The following is a 19,600-nucleotide window of genomic DNA, read 5'->3' as shown; positions in this document are numbered from 1 at the left end:
CGCTGCCAAGATGGTGATGGCCAGACTTTAAACAGCTCCTCAGAAACCAATGGATGACATCTCAAAAGATTTATCCATCTTTCTTTTGTCTATGGTAGGACATACAGTAGATGCCCCAGGAATACATTTGAGTGGTTTTGTTTTATGTCCAGGAGGAGGAGAGACAGAAGCTGCAGGAGATGAAGAAGAGAAAAAAGACCACCTTCCAGAAAACCCTGTGGCCTCAGCCATCTTGCGTGCCTCCATCCATTCCTTGTCTCCGTTCCGCCGTCACAGCTGGGAACCTGGCAGGATCAACGCGGCTGCACATTGTGACATCATGCAGCACAGGTACTGGCTGTCCACCTGGAAAAAAAGGATGTTGTCCCGAAGCATCGCTCTGTTATGTGACACAAGATAAAGCTGAAAGCATTGATCATAATCACCAGCACTTCCCACTAAAAGCAGCATTTTCCAACTTTGATCTACCTCTCCTCTTCTTTTCTCTAACTATTCATCTGTCCCTTCTTCCAGCTCTTTAAGGAGCCAGTCAGAGGAGGTGAAAAAAGTGAGGCCCACCCTCCACAGAAGAAGGTACACCTCTCATCCATACTCTCATTTTGTACTGTCATATATTGTAGATAAGATAGTAACTTGTATACAACAAGGGACCAAAGATAGATCCCTGTGGAACACCTTATGGGCTGTAGTGTCCAACAAGTGTCATCATATGTGTCAACAAGTGATGTTGACACTGCAACCACAGTTTTTTTTCTTTCTCATTTGCTTCCACCAAACCTATGTGGATAATAATGTTTATTTATTTATTTAATTATTTTTAGAAATCAGTCACATGATTTTGTTGTTTGTTTGTCGCGTAGCCTGAGAATCTATGATGTTATACCCTAAAATAGCACACTGTATCCATATTTACTATCAAGTGACCAGTTGATTCCCCTGAAAACTAGCAAAACCCTGCCAAATGTGACATTTGCGGATATTTATATATATCTACCTCAACTTTACCTCAAGGTGGGTTAATGTTCCCAGAGCTTATCATCTGGAGGTGAAGAAAACAAGCATTTCTAAATTGCCACAAGTGCAGTGATGTGTATGTTGCAGGTGCAGCTTATCAATTATTTGACTCATTATATTAGTACAGTAAAGCAGGAAGGAGAGACTGAAAGCAGGACAACCCAAAAATGAATAGTTAAAACATGAGCATCCATCATTATTAATCCATCTCATTCTCTTTGCTCAACCATCCCATCACCTGTGTGATGCAGCTGTATCTTTCCTCCATTCATCCTTCATGCTTCATCTTTTCTTTTCTCAAGTGTGAGCTGGTGTCCATCCAATCTGCATTGTCCCCATCAAGAACAAACAGACAACAGAAGGTAAACAGTGCAGGGGCTCATCAGAGAGAGGTAGTAGTTATAATGTAAGCCCATTCAGAAGAGTAACTGCACAGCTCAGCGACATTTACAACAACAGAAATACCAAACGTGGTCTCCTTTGTCACCCAGCTACAGTCTTGAGGGTCTGGAGGAGGGGAGAGCAGCGTTCCAGATTCAGCATCCCAACCAGAAGGAAAAGGCTCCAGGCCTGGAAGTCCGAGAGAGAGGCTCTCTGGTGTCCCTCACTGAGAAGGAGCAGTACAGAAACAGCAGCAAGGTGTGTCTCAGCTCAGTGTATTCTAATGGGTAGTTCACTATGTGTTCTTGTTAATAACCCCCATGTACTGTGATCAGGTACTATCATTGACAGCTGGCAGTCAGGCCCTGATTCATCATCAGCCTCTCACTAAAGCCGTCTCAATGGTCACCATCAGTCATCAGGATATGGATGGTGAGCTTCTGCTTCAGAATCTCTTTCTTAAATTAGAAATAGGATACAATTAAATTAGTAAATGAATTTAATCTGGTTTCCATCTTCTCTCTGCATTTCATTGCTCCTCCTAAAACATCTCTTTTCTATTGGCTGATGAGGAGAAGAATGTATGAGGAATCCTCTGCTCCTGGAACATCAGTTGCAGATGGATAGAAAGGACATTTATTATTTATATATACCGTACATAATCATTATGCTAACATTTGTAATTTGTTCGGCTTTGCTGCCTTTCCCTCCACAGTGATGCCACTTAAAGGTAGGGTAGGAGATTTCATTCTGATGCACTTTTTGTTAAATTAGTGTAACTTCTCTTTACAATCTGATTGCAACCGATTAGTTTGGCAGTTTCGCTTTAAAAAGAAGAATATTAATCATCTGTGGAAGCTATAAAACGCTAAAAACATCAGTCAATCCTACGAGGCGCACCTGTGCGGAAGATTGGCTGGTTGTCACTCTCTTCCTGCTTTGCGCAAACCAGAGAGGTGCATGATGGCCGAAGTCACAGACTGGTTGGGAGGCGTGGCTTCGGGGTGAACTCCGAGAGAAAGGGACGTGTGTTTACTTTAGAAATCTGGGTGACTCTCACTAAGTTTTCAAAATGTCCTACTCCACCTTTAAGAGGCCTAAACTTATCCCCTCCAGTTTGTAATGTGGCTTTGAAGACTTTGTTGTCAGTACTGTGATCCAATGATAACTGTCCTGTTTGCTTGTTGCAGGGCTGGGCTCATTGCCCAGTAACAGATCACTGGGGTGCAGGTAGGAGGAGAAACACTTACTTTACTTGTACCTGTACTGTCAGACTTTTTAAGAATAGATACTAGAAAGCTTAATGAAGAGTCTTTTTAAAGGGTGATTGTTGCTAGTTGATACCTTTATCTGAGTGCACTTATCCTACTAGCTCTTTATTTTCATGGAAATTTAAAAAAAAATGTTTGCTTGTAGTTAGACACATTCAAAAGTTCGAACTTTTTAATTCTGTGTTTATTTTCATCAGCATTTCAGAGGAGAAGCCAGGACCCCTACAGATGGACACCGAAGGAAAAGGAGGGCCTAAAATCAGTCGGACATTCAGCTACCTCCGAAGTAAGATGAGCAAGAAAAGCAAGGTAAGAAAAGTATTACATAAAGTATTCAAATATGTGTGTACTAACTCCAGAACTGGTCTCAGTAGAAACAAAGATGCATCAGTTTCCCACCGTGCAGTCTGTAACAGTACAGTTCATTACACATTGAGGAAACAGGGTGGAACGGATGTCTAGATGTTGATTTTCATTTGTGATTGTTAAGCTCTTGAGCTCGTCGTGGTGTTTTGTCTTGTGTATACACACATATTTAATCAGCCAAAGCACTCAACTCTTGTGGGGGCGTTTCATGTCATCCAACTTTACATACAGTCAATAACAGAGGCTAAGGTAGAGTGGCATAGCTGCTTTTAAATGTTTCAAACTTTTAAAACTAGACCAACATCTCTGATTTATAAAAGCATTAACCCCTAGCCTGGTTAGTCATACCCATCCACTGTTTCTTTCTGTTAAAAGGGTGTTTTTCCTTGCCACCTCTGCCTTGTAGTGCTTGCTCCCGGGGTCAGGCTCTGGGTCCTAACACAACTGTGATTGTTGCTTTGTTCAAAAGTATTTGCTGAATTACTAATAATAATAACTAATAAAAACTAATAACACTTTGGATTTTTAAGTGTTTCATCGCCTGAGAACATATGGCTTCCATATTAGCTGGCTTACTGATTCTACTGCAATTGTTGATTGGCAGTCTGTCCAGTGATGGCATGGTGTAGCATGGTGATGATGGTCTATATTTTGCTTGATTATTTGTATTTTGTACCTTCTAGGAGAAGGATAAGGAGAGGAGAAATGATATGAAACGAGAGAGTAAAGAGAGAGAGAAAAAGAGCACAGGTGCTCATCCCTCCATATCTCCTGTTTCTCCCAATAAGGATGTTTTACACTGCAACGGTTAGACTCATTCACACTGTGTCTTTAACTAGTGATGGCGTATCATAAAAGTGAGAGTTCCTGTTATAATCTGACTTTCCTAATTTGATGTTTATATATAGCTACATCTTCAGCATCATCACTTTCATCAACATCTTCCTCATCGTCACGGGAGCACTGGGCAACCAGCCCTGATGACCAGCTTCCTGTGATGGTTCCACGGAGACACCCCAGCATCTTCAACGCACATAGCAACCTCGCCAAGAGCATCTCCATCAGCAACGTGGCAGGGTGAGAAATTTAATGCTCTCACTAATGCTTCAAAACTTTATATCAGACAAGGATTTGTTTTTGGTGTGTTTTTGGAGTGGTTAAGTTAAGTTAAGTTAAGTTAAGTTAAGTTAAGTTAAGTTAATAAAAAAAAATAAAATAAAATAAAAATCACAAAAATACAAAACTGAACTAAAACAAACCAGAAAAAATGATCAATAGGCTGAATATACAGATGAGGATCTTATGTACACAGGCTTGGAAATAAATGAGGATTGTGGGTAAAAAAAAAAACTTTAAAAAAGGGGGCAGTATGTACAAGGCATAAAATACACAAGGAATGGAGTGAAAGTGATGAAAGCAATTGGAGGAAGTAAAATCGACAGGCACACAAGGAAATTGATTGATAACAACACACATATCTATTATGTATTATATTATGTATCTATCAATGGTTGTGTATAAATGTGTATGTGTTTTTAATATGCAAAACAAGGATTATGACAAAAAAGCTAAACTTAGAGATCATGACAAAAATTATCTTTCTCTTGCTGTTTGAATTGAATCCCATTCAAATTCATTCATAAAATCTGAATTGTCTCAATGGTTTTCTCCATAGGTTAGATGAGGTGCCACTAAAAAGTCTCAAGTTCCTGTCCCAGTCTACAGACTCTCTTCACCAGGGGCCCAAAGTTAACGCCTCAACTGAGTCACTCACTGATGAAGGTAGCATCACATACACAATGTTTTGCTCTTGTGTGTTCATTTTTCAACCTTTGGTTGTGTGTGTGTGAAGGTACTGACATCAATGACAGTCAGCTGATGGGAGAATTTGAGTATGATGTCAAAGACCTGGAAGCTGATTCATGGAGTGGCATGGTGGACAAGAAGTTCTTGAAAACATTGAAGAAAGATGAAATCAAGAGACAAGATGTCATTTACGGTAAGATGACTCACTTAGTTGATAATGCACATAAATGTGAGGGGTCACATGTCATGTATATACATAAAAAGTCCTTTTTCTGCACAGAGTTGTACCAGACAGAGTTCCACCATGTGCGGACGCTGAAGATCATGTCAGAAGTGTATTATAAAGGCCTTCAGAAGGAGCTGCAGCTTAACACTCAAACTCTGGACAAGGTAATTCACCAGCTAAAGAGTGTCTCTACCTATGGCCATACATAGGCAACACTAACAAGACAAAATGCATATATTAAAGATCCGTTTTCTATAGATTTTTCCGGTTTTGGCTGAGCTGGTGGAAATGCACGCACATTTTCTCACACTGCTCTTGGAGAGAAAAAGATCAGCTGAAGGCCGAAAAAGCAACCGCTTCTTGATCAGCAGGGTCGGTGACGTCCTGGTTAATCAGGTGAGCAACAAGAAAACTGGACAGGACACAAATGAAGTAATGGCACTTACATTTCAATCTCTGTTACAGACTGTCTTATTCTGTTTGTGTAAAAACATCTGATCATAATGAGTCAACTTCAAACAACATCATATAAACTTTTTTTTTACTGTGCCATTATTTATTTATCTATCTATCAGAAAAGAAGCCACAAAGAAAAAACAAGGGCAAAACTAAATAGCCCTGATCACGATCCAATTTCCACCCAGCTTCAACTGTCAGACAGATGTCCTCACATTTGTCTCTAGAATGCTCTGGTATACAGAGGAGTTCATGGTCCACTCAATGACTGCAAGGTGTCCAGGTCCTGTAGCTGCAAAACAAGTCCAAACCATCAGGTCCTCCACCACCGTGCTTGACAGTGTGTATGAGGTGTTTCTGTGTTTGGTTTTCAGCAGACATGGTGGTGAGCATTAAGACCAAACAACTTTATTCCACTTGTGAATAATCTTTCTCACTGTTGATGAAGATTCTCAGTCATCCAGGTCATCATACGTAGAGAAGGTTGAAGCAAGGCGTCTGGACTTGTAGAGTTTTCTAGAAGACGTTTCGCTGCTCATCCAAGCAGCTTCATCAGTTCTAACTGTTGGTGGGAAACATGGTTTATATGTGGTTACAGACCTATGTGGGTGGGTCTGGGTAAAACTTTAAAAACTTACAAACAATAGCACTAAATGTTTCCATACTTACCTGTGATGTTCTGGCTGACTGGGCCAGGTGTGTCTAACGACTGGCTAACGACTATGAAACTGCCGGAGGGGGACTGGTTGACAGCCCTTTGTTCTTACTGTGATTATGTGTAAACTTCCTGGGAATGGATGGAATCACTGCATTGTATGTGGTAGAAAGATGATGTCTGAGGCCACCACCTCTGTTAAGGGAAGGTTTTTCCAGCTTAACATAGATGGCTTCCTTAACTCCTCTTTCATACCACCTTTCCTCCCTGTCTAAAATGTGAACATTGTTGTCCTCAAAGGAGTGTCCTTTGTCTTTGAGGTGGAGGTGAACAGCTGAGTCTTGTCCTGAAGAGGTGGCTCTCCTGCGCTGAGCCATTCTTCTGTGGAGTGGTTGTTTAGTTTCTCCAATGTACAGATCAGAGCATTCCTCACTGCACTGGACTGCATATATCACATTGCTGTGTTTCTCCCTGGGAATCTTGTCCTTCGGGTGAACCAGTCTCTGTCTCAGTGTTGTCATAGGTTTGAAATGGACCGGGATGTCATGGTTGTTGAAGATCCTGCGGAGTTTCTCTGATACTCCTGACACATATGGATTGGAGATGTTCTTTCTCCGCCTGGTGTTGTCCTTCTTCTTGTTGTTGGGGGTCTTGTTTTTGTGGCTTTGATGAGTGCCCACTTCGGGTAGCCACATGTTTGCAGGGCCTTCCTGATGTGGTGTTGCTCCTTCTTCTTCCCCTCTGAGCTGGTTGGTACAGTTTGTGCTCTGTGCTGCAGGGTCCTGATGACTCCCAGTTTGTGTTCCAGTGGGTGGTGTGAATCAAACAACAGGTACTGGTCCGTGTGTGTGGGTTTCCTGTACACTTCCACATTGAGGCTCCTGTGCTCCTCAATATGTACTGTGCAGTCCAAGAAGGCCAGATTGTTGTCCTTGGTGTCCTCACGAGTGAACTTGATGTTATTATCCACTGCGTTGATGTGTTCTGTGAACCGTTCCACTTCGTTAGTCTTGATTTTGACCCAGGTGTCATCCACATATCTAAACCAGTGGGTGGGGGTGGTTCCAGGATAGGAACTCAGAGCTCTTCTCTCCACTTCTTCCATGTAGAGGTTGGCCACAATAGGAGACACAGGTGATCCCATCGCACAGCCGTGCTTCTGTCTGTAAAAGTTCCCATTGTACTGGAAATAAGTGGTGGTCAGGCAGAGGTCCAGCAGGTCACAGATGTGGTCTGGCGTTAGGTTGGTTCTCTCCTTGAGTGTGCTGTCTTGTGTGAGGCAAGTCCTTACCATCTCTGTGGCTTCTGATGTAGGGATGCAGGTGAACAAGGAGGTGACATCAAATGAGACCATGGTGTCATCTGGGTCCATTTGGATCTTCTCCACCTTGTTCACAAAGTCCTGCGAGTTGTGGATGTGATGTGGTGTGTCACCTACCAGTGGTGTCAGGAGTTCAGCCAAGTGCTTAGCCACGTTGTATGTGACTGAGTTTGTGCTGCTGACGATGGGTCTGAGGGGGACTCCTTCCTTGTGTATCTTGGGGAGTCCATACAGGCGTGGAGTGGCTTCCTTTCTCACTGTAAAACGTTGAACTCCAAATAGTTTGAAATGGTTTTATAAGTATTAAATGATTGATGTGCAGCAACAGCTGCTTCTCTAACACCATTGTTTATGTCTTTCTCTCTTGTCATTGTGTTAACACACACCTGAATGAATGCTGTTTTGCATGGCTATTGCTGATGTTGTTTTCTTCCTTGCAGTTTTCAGGCTGCTGCTCTGAACATATGAAAGATGTTTATGGAAAGTTCTGCAGTAATCACAATGAAGCTGTCAATCTCTACAAAGATTTACATGCCAAAGATAAACGCTTCCAGACATTTATCAAGGTGGTACACCTAAAAACGCAACATCTCACTCTTACACACTTAGTGTATCCACTGTGTGACTGTAATGTGCATTTTGTGTGTGTACAGAAGATGATGAGCAGCAGCATCGTGCGGAGGCTTAGTATTCCAGAGTGCATTTTGTTGGTTACCCAAAGAATCACCAAATATCCTGTTCTTATCCAGAGGATACTGCAGCATACCAAAGGTAAGAATAAAAGTCACTGTGCTTGTGGTGACAGTTTATCTCCACAGAAACAGTAACACACATTATGTTTTGACAGATTCAGATGAAGACCACAGCTTTGTTTCTGAAGCCCTGCGCTGTGTGAAGGAGCTGATCACGGCTGTAGACTGTAAAGTCAATGAGCACGAGAAGAAGCGGAGACTGAGGGAGGTGTACAGGTACAGATCAGATACACGTATAAACTCATCGGGTCAGCCAGATTAATCCTGATTTAAGCATAGATATTGTGGGCAATAAATTCCATAACAAGCAACCGTGCAATCTCTAGTCGCACTGACAGTAAGTCCATCATGAGGATGAAAAGCGGTCAGATGTTTGCTAAAGAGGACCTGATCAGAGGGAGGAGGAGGCTGCTGCATGATGGAGGACTGCAGCTGAAAAACTCTACAGGACGGCTCAAAGGTTCAGAAAGTTTCCATCATCACACATTTATTGTTTTTTTTTTGTTTTTTTGATGTACAAAATTGCGTAGAAGATTAAATATGTATTACTCATTGTGTTGCAGATGTCCATGCTGTGCTCCTGTCTGACGTGTTGGTCTTTCTTCAGGAAAAAGACCAGAAATATGTGTTTGCATCACTGGTAAATACTGCATTCAAATAAATACGGCCCATTTATTAATGCTCTCATTTAGATTTAGATTAACAAGTTTGATTTGGACCTTTTGCCCACAGGACCAGCGCTCCACAGTCATCTCTTTACAGAGTCTGATTGTCAGAGAAGTAGCGAATGAGGAGCGAGGTCAGTCTCCTGTTTGTTTGTTTTTTTACCTTGTTGCTCCTTTTGTTACACAGCTGCTTTATTATAAGACCATCTGATACACACAAAGATGTCAGTTGTGGTATTGTGTCTTCTGCAGGTTTGTTTCTCATCACAGCTGGGATAGAGAGACCAGAAATGGTAGAGGTGCTGGCCATCAGCAAAGAGGAGCGCAATGTATGGAGAGCCATCATACAGGAGGCCATGCACTTCATGTGAGGACACACACAAGCTCCACACTTTTATTCAGTTAGTTGCCACATTTAGTTTCAGAATTCACGTTTTCAACACTGGGTGTTGCAGTATTCAATTCAATTTATTTATATATAGTACAGTACAGTATGGATCTTATAAATCAGTCTGTTCAGGATTACTGAGCAATATATACAACAGTGAATTATTTGTCAGCTCTCATCTACAGCTCAGTGAATGCTGCTCTCATAGCTGTTGGCTGAGCATCATTTAATAACTGTTGTAAATCCTTGACTGAAAACTGCCGGGGAATGGATGGATGGATGGGTAGACGGGCAGATGACCTTGTTACTATCTACATCACAGCACTAGCCAAGCACTAAGCAAGCCTTCTTCGCCATCTTATTATGTTGTGCTGTTTAGTGTCCTTCTCTGTTATAATGGTTTCCCATCAAACTGCAGATCTGCCCAATATCTAAGTCTGGTGACTGTTGTATGAACATAGTAATGATGACAAAAATTTAATTTATTTTAATACCAGACATTACAATAATACCTTTGGTTGTATTTGTATGCTTATAGGGAAAAGGATGAAGATGAGGGTGTCCCTAGTGATCCAGAAGATGACAGGAAGCAGCAAGACAATAGAGCAAAGGAGTTCCGAGGTAGGTGGACATTTACAGTAATCTGTAGTTCATAATTTGTGCCGACTGCACCATGTAAAACACACTATAAGGATGGATGTGGTTCTGAAAATGTGATTTAAATTAAAGGTAGGGTAGGAGATTTCATTCTGATGCATGTTTTGTTAAATTAGTGTAACTTCTTTTTACAAGTCGATAGCAACCAATTAGTTCGGCAGTTTTGAATTAAAAAGAATATGAATATTCTGTGGAAGCTATAAAACGCTAAAACATCAGCCAATCCTCCGGGACGACCCTGCGCGGAGTATTGGCTGGTTGTCACTCTCCTCCTGCTCTGCGCGCACCAGAGAGGTACGTGCATGATGGCCGAAGTCACAGACCGCAGCTCGTCTTCAGGTAATGCGCATCCATGTGATTGGGAGGCGTGGCTTCGGGGTGAGCACTGAGAGAAATGGGTGTGTGTTTACTTTTGAAATCTGGCTGACTCTCACTGAGTTTTCAAAATCTCCTACCCTACCTTTAATGTGTAACTTAATAGATTTTTGTGTAATATTGTGTAGTGATGTGGCTTGGTGACGAAGGCCACCTGGCATCACTCTGCCAGGGTTAAATTTGCAGCAAAGAGAGTTGCATATGTATTATTATTGTGTATATGTGTATTATTATTACTGTGTATTATTGTCATTCATGCAGTCTCTCATTTCAGAGCTTATACAGAAGAAAGATGAGGAGATCATCTCCTTATTAGAGGAGAAGGTTCACATCTTCAGAGAATTCGGTGACTGCAGTACCACCCGTGAGGATACAAACCCACCAATCAGGGAGCGGATGTTATTCAGGGCCACACCTGATAATTTCACAAAGGGGGAACCCATCATAAATGTTGCCCTGAGAGAAGGTGAGTATAAGTATGTTATCACATTGTATGTGTCTGTCAAATGATGTGTACAATATTGCCCCCTCCCTGTCAGTGGACACCCTGCAGGCTTTAGTGAGCAGTGGTGGAGCAGGCTGCAGTGTTCCGGTTGGTCTGACAGCAGGGGGTGTGGGACCGGTCTGTCTGCCTAGGCGCGCTGAGACATTTGGAGGCTTTGACAGTCATCAGATGAACAGCAGCAAGAGTAAGAGACATGCATAAACATACACATTTAGTTTAGCACACACAGTAACTAAATGTTTTTAGTTGTGAGTCACTGCTCATCACATTCAATGACACATTATAAGCTCTAACAACTACTACTACTACTTCCTTTTTTCTTCCCATCCTTCCTCGTTTCTTCCCTGTTAGATGGTGAGAGGCAAGAGGATGAGGAGTCACTCGAGCTCCGCAGGACTGAGTCAGACAGTGTGTTAAAGAAGGTGTGTCTTTATATACATGCGTTTGTGTGTGACAGATGTCGCAACCAGTATAATAATGCAAAGGACTACATTTTATCATGGCGAGTCAGTTTTAGGTGCAATAACATAAGATTAGAAATTAGACTGTAGGACTAAAAATATAATGTGATGTATAATCACATGTATCACATGATGTATAATTTCTGTCCCATTTGTTTGATTGGGTTATCTTTGCCTACACGATTAGTTGTGTTTAATTATATTTAAGTAGAAATTTACAAACTTTCAAGCACCACCATATGTGACTTTCATTCCAAATCTATTGCTATACACATTTCAATTATACAGTATAGTCATATGGTATATATGATTGATATGCAGAAAATGTTAACATGAAGTGTGTGTGTGTCCTCAGAGGGCCAGTGGCAGCCTACAGATGCTGCTGAAGAGAAACAATGAAGTAAGTGTGTGGACATAATTTAATACAATAACATAGAAACACATTTTTGGCTGCACTCACTGCTGTATTTTGTTTTGGCCTACTCTTGTTTTGATTTCTAAATTAAGATTAATATTGGATTGCACTTGCTGGTATAAATGCTATGAAATGGATGGTGGATGTTAAAGTTTGAATTGCTGTGTTCTCCCAGCAGGTTGTGCGCAGTGTGACACATCTCCGCAGCCTGCTGATTTCACTGCAGGTACACATACAGCAGTGTTCCTCAATCTTTTTTTTTTCTTTCCCAACACTTACACATTACCATATATTATTATCCTAAATATGTTCACCAGTCTAACACTAATGCAAGTGAAAACATGTTATATACTAAAAAGCATCTCTTCTCTAGGCTGTTGTGATCCAACAGGACTCATTTATTGAAGCCCAGCGGCAGACCCTAAGTGGCCAGCTCACCACTACCTCCTCTAGACAATTGTCTTCCTCGTCAGTGCCATCTTCATCTTCTTCTTCACGCCATTGTTTGGCCACTGAGCAGGACAAACACAGGAGCCTGCAGAGGCAGCAACAGGAGGCAGCCAGTTTGCAGGTTCACAATCACTGCTGTTTCTACACTCTTTTCAAAACTAAGTGACAATTTTCCACTCAATTTAACATCTACATACCCATGGTCTGTTTCAGAAGCAGCAAGCAGCACATCAGGAAGAAAAGAGGAGGAGAGAAAAGGAGTGGGTTTTCAAGGAAAAAGGCCTGGCAGAAAGGGAGGAGAAGGTGAGGGAGGAGGAGGAGGAGATCAAGAAGAGGCAACAGGAACTGATGGAGGAGACAAAGAAGTTTCACAGGATAAAAGACGAGTATAAGGAAGACCTGGAGACGCTCAGGAAGACACAGATGAGACTGGAGCGAGACAAGGAGGCTCTGAGGAGGGACACAGAGAGACTGGAGAAGTGGAAAGATCAGGTCAGAGTCTGTGGTCTGTTTTTGCCTAATGCAAAAAGAGCTTTGAAATAAATCTTGGTTAAAGACACGGGAGGCCATGCTGGCATACCCAGGAGTCATCGGGCTTACTCCTGTGTTTAAGGCTGTTACAGATTTACAGAACATACAGTTTCGACCAATTACATATCACGATCCATTCTAATGTGTGTGATGAAGATCAGATCAAAAACCTGCCAACAATCCAACTACTAAGCCTTATGAATAAGAATGCTGACAAATTATTTGCTTCTTTTGTGTTTTATAAGCCAAATAAACACAGAGAACAGATCACTACAATGTATAACACCCCACTGTTATATATAACAGGCCAATATTATATGTACTAATGGCCCAGTGTGTATGTATATATATATATATATATACGCACCCACATACAATGTTGTTATATACAACAGCCCACTGCTATGTTTAACAAATCACTGTTATCTATAACACAATGCTGCTATGTATAGGTCTCTGCCCACTGCTATGTGTATAATTGCTGTCATAAGCAACTGTGGAAGTGCTGTACAGTGAAATATTCTGCCAAAACTGCAGAACAATAGGCGCTCAAATCAGGGTGACATAAATCAGATATATAGATTAGATATAGATTATAATGTCTGTCACATTATGCATTATTTTTGTCTTTGTAGTCAGAGCAGCTTCAGAGGGACGAGCGAACTCCTTCTACCACCTCTGAGGACTCCCTAATGTTCCACAGCTCTGGGTCTCTGGATCTGGATTTAAATGAAGAATCTGACCAGGCAAAGGAGGTTAAAAAAAAAAAAAAAAGAGGGAGAAAATTGGGGCTTGTTGCAATTTAGTACGTTTTTGTATGAGGCTTAGAAACACTTTGTTTCTGGATGCATTGCAGGTACAGCTCTCATCATCTGCCCCAACCAAAGAACATTTTCTCCGCATTGGTTCCAAAAGGATGGGCAAGAACTTCAACCCCTTCTCCTCCATCTCTTCCTCTAAGCCTCAGGGGGCAGAGAAGGAGTCCCAGCTCCCCACCAGATTGCTCCAACTGGCCAAACCCAAAGAGAAGAAAGACAAGAAGAAGAAGAAAGGAAAGGGAGTGGAACAGACACAGACAGGTACAGTGAATATATACAGTAGGGTAAATAATTCCACCTGAATGTACCTATGAATCTCACTGTATACGGTGTGTCATAGGTCCGTGTATTTTGCAGCCATTCGGTTTCCGTTTTGAAGTCAAAAAACGAAAAACGGAAATCGACTCATTTCATTTCATTGACATTGACTTGTTACCCGATTTTTGTCTTAATATTACAAAACGTGAAATGGCAATAAAGATAACGGTCCATTTTTCATTCCTGATCTTTCTGTAGGTAATTTTTAAATGATTAGACTGCTTGGCGGGGGCTAGGCCGTAAAAGAAGAAGGAATTGAAATGTAGACCGAATGGCCGCGATGTACACGGACCATTATACCTCTTTTGTTCAATTATTTGTTGGCTCAATTACTTATCATACTTACTTCCCCAATTTGTCTCTTTAGAAAACTGGCCTGTGCAGCAATCAAGACCTAGTGTGTCTTAACTCTCTATGAAGGACAAAAGACTGTCTTCATGAGAACCTATGAAGACATTAAGCTGATGGATCAGTTATCAGGACTTTCATTAACAAGTGTGCCAAGACAGCCCTGCAGTGGACAGCACAATATTTACTACAAGGGCTGTAATACAGTGTCATGTGTTACTTATGTGGTGCTTCAGGTCACATCTGGCCAAGACTTTTGTAGCAAAGTCCTAACATAAGCTTTTTAAGTCAATATTAAACAGGAAATGTTCGAGGAAAATGTCTTCCACCTGCTACATCAGCTTCTCCAGTATTTTTCCTGTTTACCATAGTAACAAGTCTCCCCCACCCAGCACATTTACATGCACTATATTCACATGACCACATGAGGGTGTTGTTGTTTTCTCACGAGGTTGGGCTGGCAGACTCTCAGAGTTGGTAGAAGAATCAGTGTTCATCATTAATTCAGCATGACAATCATGACAGGGAAACTACTGTCACTGCAGCACTGAGGTACATTTTCTCCTGCCAAGAACACCAAAGTACGAAACTGTAACTTCAGTTTTATATAGACTCTTCGTTACCATCTCAAGGAAACTCGTTTGACATAAATTATTAATATAAAATGCTTATAAGCTACACTAAAAAGATAAGAGTGGCTGTAAACGTGGGAGTAGACCAGTGGAGAGTCAAGAAGAGGTACTCAGTGGATCATTGAACTTCCTCAAATAGTTTTAGCCTATGGCAGCCCTAACTACCATGTGATGTCATGCATACCAACATGTGGTGATTAGACGTTAGTGAACCTTTTAGAATGTTTTATTTGCAGATAAATAGGATTGAAACAAGACAGAAAACCCAATCAAAACAGACAGAAGTATTATACCTGGTCAAGTCAAGTCAATTATATTTATATAGCGCATTTTGCAAACAGAATTGTCTCAAAGCACTTTTCAGAGATCCAGAGCCTTTTAACAGGAAAAAACCTTGAACAGGACCCGACTCATGAGGAGAATGTTCCTGTTGCTAGTCGGCCGGGTAGAGGAGAAGAGTCATTTATTAATTCGATAAAAAATGATCCAATGTGGCATATGTGTAAAGGTCAGCTTTCGACATGATGACTCTAACCTCAGTAACAGTTTGTGTGACCCCTTAGCCCCAAGCTGATAGTCAGACTTTAGGCCACAGGATTTGTACCTAGCCACTTCTGTTGACTTGCTAATATTGCTAAGATGAGGAGCATCCTGTTTCAGAGTGATGCTGAAAAATTAGTCCATGCATTTGGTACTTCTTAGGTAGGACTACTGAAATTCGAGGACCTCCAAATAATTCTCTAAAAAACCTACAGTTGATCCAGAATGCTAGATCCAGAGTACTGAATTGGCTAGATAGATCATAGTTCTCTCATTCTGATGTGTCTTCACTGGCTACCTATCAGGTCCCTAATACACATAAACAATACAAATACTGATCCTTGCATACACAGCCCTTAGTGGCCATGTTCTGTCATATCTGAAGAACCTAATAGTATTGCACAATACTAATACAACACTGTGCTCTTAGAGGGCAGGTTTGCTTGTGGTTCCCAGAATCCCCAAAGGTAAAATGGGAGACAAAGCTTTTAGCTACTAGGCATTTCTCCTGTGGAGCCAGGATCCAGGTGGTTCAGAGATGGCTTCTCACAGGGGGACCTTATGTGATCCACTGAACAGTCCTCCTCTACCCTCCAGTGACCTACCCCCATATTATTGCGCATTACAATAGACAGTTTTTGCTGTCTTTGTGCAAGTAAAAAGGTGAATCTGTGTGAGTTTCACACAACTTGACAAACCGACTGTTTTGCACGATAACATGCCTTCTTCTCCTACATGTTGTTACCATGTAGTAACTTCAACACTTTTCCCGTCTCTTTTGTTAATGTATTTGTACTAATAACCCGAGATATTAAAATAATAAATGTTCTTATTTTATGTACAATAAAAAGGACAAAGCAAAAAATGTAAATAGGTTTAATGTACAAATGGAACACATTGGTGACCGTGGGTTTTGTTCATTTGGATGGTTGTTTTCATAAAGATAATAAAGTTTGTTTTGTGATGGATATTGTCTAGCTCATCATTTGAGAGAATAACTCAAAGCATGCCGGCTAATTTAAATCCTTTTCAGCTGACAGAAATTGCCAAGAGTGTACAAATCTGTCATCACAGCAAAAAGGGACTACTAAGAGCCTAAATTATGATGATGTCTTCAGTATTATTCTACAATGTAGATAATAATAAAAACAAAGAATTACTTCTAAACTAGAACGGCAGTTCCTGGAGAAACTGCGTGTGTGATTGTAGAGCTGTTTGCTGCAGCTAGCAGCACATACAACATGCTGCAGATGAAGCTTTAAAAGTGCTGCAGCACACTGAGTAGCTGAGAACCAGAAGCACAAGCACATCACGAAGCACGAGGCAGTACAGAGGCTGTAAAGCTTTACAATACTGTGACTTTGTAAGTGGTCACAGGTTAGCACTACAGCTTCACAGTTTCACTATGATAAGCATGTCACCAAGGCTGAACTGGCTGCCAGGTCTCACTTTTGAAGCCTGTACAGTTTAACATATATGCCCCCCAGGGGCAAAACCACATGAAAATTGATTTAATCCCACTCTACTCTTAAACGAGTGACCCATTTTTAGCAGAAATATGCTGAAGTATTCATGAAAACAAAGAACATAAACTTCTTAGACATGGACAAGGAATTGTGAAGTACACTCTTTAAGCAGTCTTGGGGTTTTTATCTAGAATACTGGAGTTGCTAAAGTCACCCTGGCTGCCAGAGAGATGTTAAAATGAGGGGGACTGAGTTCGATGATAGACCACATGAAAACGGGGGAGGAAGATGATGGAGAGCAACCAGAAGAAGACGATGAAGATGAAGATGAAGACCAGCACACAGCCCATAGAAAATAACACATTTTATCAAAACAATTTAACATACCAAAAAACATTCAGCTCATATTTTTCAGCCTTGGAAACACAGCCTATATGAATTACTAATAAACAATATTAACTATAATAAACTCCACTGAATCATGAGTAAAACACATATAAGGGCAGACTAATTAAATTATTATTTAATTAATTTAATATAATTATTATAAGCTCATCCTGACTGATTTAAATACCATCAAAAAAGCCAGCTTCCCTTTAAGGTTAGGGTTAACAACAGCTACAGACTGAGTGCTATTTGGTGGCTAGCAGGGCTCTCAAGTTTTCAAGTTTGCTTGGAGTGAGATTTTTTCTTCTCAAAGAGATATTCCAAAAATGAAACTGTTTTGTCAACCTCATGGTGGTACTACACTAACAGATTATTATAACAACATAGGGTTACATCTGTTACTTTCTACCTCTGTGCCATGATTTTAACCACAAAAAACAAACTTCTGCTTCACTGTATTCCCAGTAGTAGGAGCCTGCACGTAGCTTCACCCTAAACTGGTGAAGTTGTTAACAAGCATAACGTTATGCTTTATATATATTTATATATATATATATATATATATATATATATATATATATATATATATATATATATAAATAAAATATATATATAAAAAATATATATATATATATATATATATATATATATATATATATATATATATATATATATATATATATATATATATATATATATATATATATATATATATATATATATATATGTAACTTTTTTCTGTATGTAACTTTAAAATGTTCTGTTGAATGGATGTTTTGTAACAGAACATCTTTACAGTTTTAAATGTTACTGTTTAAATGGTGACTTTCTTTGTTTTTCAGACGCCCTCTCCCAGCCCCAGCCTGCCCGGAAGATCACCCACCTCTCGCAGCTCCTCCTCAGCCCACACCTCAGTCCAGCCCACAGTGGTCGCTGGACGAGCACGGATTTCCTGTGCACCACGTCTGGCTGGTCCTGCCCTCAGCCCGCCTCCAGAGCCTCCAACCAGACCTTTTGTGGTGCCTGCTCGTCCAGTGCCAAGTGGGCCAGGAAAGGGAGACAGGCCTTGAAGGAGCGCAAGAGGTTGCGTGCCTGCCCACAAGGTAAGTGAGCTTCTGGGCTCTGATTAGTTCACTTTTTATTGATTGATTTATTGGCACCACATTTCTTTGAGCCACTTGATGTGATTTGCTGGACCTGATCTGATCAGATTTTCTTAGTATGATTCTGTGCTGTAATTTTGTCTGGTCTGGTCTGATCTGGTTTTATTTGAATTGATTTCAAGTGGTTAAATGGTGGTGATTGGTTTTTGTCTTTTTGTACATATTTGACAGATCTGATCAGATTTTATTGGAAGGAATTTAATGTGATTTTATTTGATCAGATCCGAATTCTTTTGAATTAATTTGGCAGCAGAATTTCTTTGTATTTATTAATTGGATCCGCCTTGTATATAGTTTGTTTGATTTTAATAATCGTCATCTGATGGGAGCTCATCATGGTGGACTCTGGGAGACGTTCCTTCAACACAGTCCCCACAGTTCACATGATGGGTTCCCTGAGAGGAAAAGCCATCCAGCAGCAAAGATGAGTTTCATCATTTATACGTTACTTTACATTATCCTACTGATTGGACATGAAAAATATGAAACTGATGCTATTCAATTTTATTCCAATTAGAAACCAACAATGAACTGGTAATCTAAATCCTACACACACTGCATGGTTTCAGGATTTAGTATGTAACCGTCTCAAAACATTTGTGTGTGTGTGTCTTTTCCATCAGCTGTCTCTGGGCACCTCCACAAGCCTAAACCATGAAGAGTAATGAAGCAACAGCCGCAGGACAAGAAAAGAGGAGAAACAGATCCAGGACAGTCATCAGATGTCTGACAGCCACACCAGCAAGAGGTAAACACATGAGGTGAAACAGTGCTTTGGATTTCTTTAACTTTATGAATGAAGTGAACGCATCTGTCTGCGCTGTTTCACAGCAGAACTGTGACTCTAAGCTCTCGGATGACAAACAGTTAAATGTGCCAAGAGAGAGCCAAGGAAGAAGAAGCAGCAGTGAGGTGAGCTGAGAGACCAGAAGAGAGACCATCAGAATACAAAAGAAGAAAGGAGAGCAGGAAGAAGACGAGGAAGAGCCGCAGAGAAGCACAAAGGTAACCTAAGAGGAAAATGTCTGTGGATGCCGTTCATACAGTTCATGCTTTCAACCTGAAAATGATGCTGAAAAAGAAACAACTGCTGATTACATGGCAGCAATGTTAAATAAGAAAGAAATGAACTGTCCTGTCTCCCCTCCTTCACAGGAATCACCTGACACATCTCCACAGGGAAACCTGCAGACTGGGTGTTCATCAAAGTTATGAAGAAAAGGAACTTGTACT

The 19,600-nt window shown here is 40.8% G+C and overlaps 1 protein-coding gene across 4 annotated transcripts in view; it reads left to right on the top strand.

Annotated features, from left to right (window-relative positions):
* The window catches only part of LOC114451487 (A-kinase anchor protein 13-like), a 43,983-nt gene extending 27,664 nt beyond the window's left edge, over nucleotides 1–16,319 (top strand). For 2 of the 4 annotated variants that reach the window (XM_028430121.1, XM_028430122.1), the window contains 31 exons: nucleotides 153–330; nucleotides 514–573; nucleotides 1,317–1,376; nucleotides 1,506–1,653; nucleotides 1,731–1,827; nucleotides 2,586–2,625; nucleotides 2,864–2,975; nucleotides 3,716–3,839; nucleotides 3,941–4,109; nucleotides 4,708–4,814; nucleotides 4,885–5,031; nucleotides 5,119–5,228; nucleotides 5,323–5,460; nucleotides 7,937–8,062; nucleotides 8,150–8,267; nucleotides 8,344–8,464; nucleotides 8,575–8,708; nucleotides 8,812–8,888; nucleotides 8,981–9,047; nucleotides 9,166–9,280; nucleotides 9,840–9,922; nucleotides 10,608–10,799; nucleotides 10,873–11,022; nucleotides 11,190–11,260; nucleotides 11,655–11,699; nucleotides 11,890–11,940; nucleotides 12,088–12,285; nucleotides 12,378–12,656; nucleotides 13,331–13,450; nucleotides 13,552–13,774; nucleotides 14,199–16,319. In XM_028430121.1, coding sequence (XP_028285922.1) covers nucleotides 153–330; nucleotides 514–573; nucleotides 1,317–1,376; nucleotides 1,506–1,653; nucleotides 1,731–1,827; nucleotides 2,586–2,625; nucleotides 2,864–2,975; nucleotides 3,716–3,839; nucleotides 3,941–4,109; nucleotides 4,708–4,814; nucleotides 4,885–5,031; nucleotides 5,119–5,228; nucleotides 5,323–5,460; nucleotides 7,937–8,062; nucleotides 8,150–8,267; nucleotides 8,344–8,464; nucleotides 8,575–8,708; nucleotides 8,812–8,888; nucleotides 8,981–9,047; nucleotides 9,166–9,280; nucleotides 9,840–9,922; nucleotides 10,608–10,799; nucleotides 10,873–11,022; nucleotides 11,190–11,260; nucleotides 11,655–11,699; nucleotides 11,890–11,940; nucleotides 12,088–12,285; nucleotides 12,378–12,656; nucleotides 13,331–13,450; nucleotides 13,552–13,774; nucleotides 14,199–14,239 — 3,701 coding nt within the window. In that variant the 3' untranslated portion in view covers nucleotides 14,240–16,319. The remainder of the gene's footprint in view (nucleotides 1–152; nucleotides 331–513; nucleotides 574–1,316; nucleotides 1,377–1,505; nucleotides 1,654–1,730; nucleotides 1,828–2,585; nucleotides 2,626–2,863; nucleotides 2,976–3,715; nucleotides 3,840–3,940; nucleotides 4,110–4,707; nucleotides 4,815–4,884; nucleotides 5,032–5,118; nucleotides 5,229–5,322; nucleotides 5,461–7,936; nucleotides 8,063–8,149; nucleotides 8,268–8,343; nucleotides 8,465–8,574; nucleotides 8,709–8,811; nucleotides 8,889–8,980; nucleotides 9,048–9,165; nucleotides 9,281–9,839; nucleotides 9,923–10,607; nucleotides 10,800–10,872; nucleotides 11,023–11,189; nucleotides 11,261–11,654; nucleotides 11,700–11,889; nucleotides 11,941–12,087; nucleotides 12,286–12,377; nucleotides 12,657–13,330; nucleotides 13,451–13,551; nucleotides 13,775–14,198) is intronic. The other 2 variants (XM_028430123.1, XM_028430124.1) reach the window with 2 other exon arrangements.
* Nucleotides 16,320–19,600: the final 3,281 nt, after the last annotated feature.

This window comes from Parambassis ranga, chromosome 19, assembly GCF_900634625.1.
Source record: "Parambassis ranga chromosome 19, fParRan2.1, whole genome shotgun sequence".
In the NCBI taxonomy this organism is placed as follows: domain Eukaryota; kingdom Metazoa; phylum Chordata; class Actinopteri; family Ambassidae; genus Parambassis; species Parambassis ranga.
The sequence above is the reverse complement of the archived record's forward strand: the minus strand, read 5'-3'. Positions and strand labels throughout refer to the sequence as shown.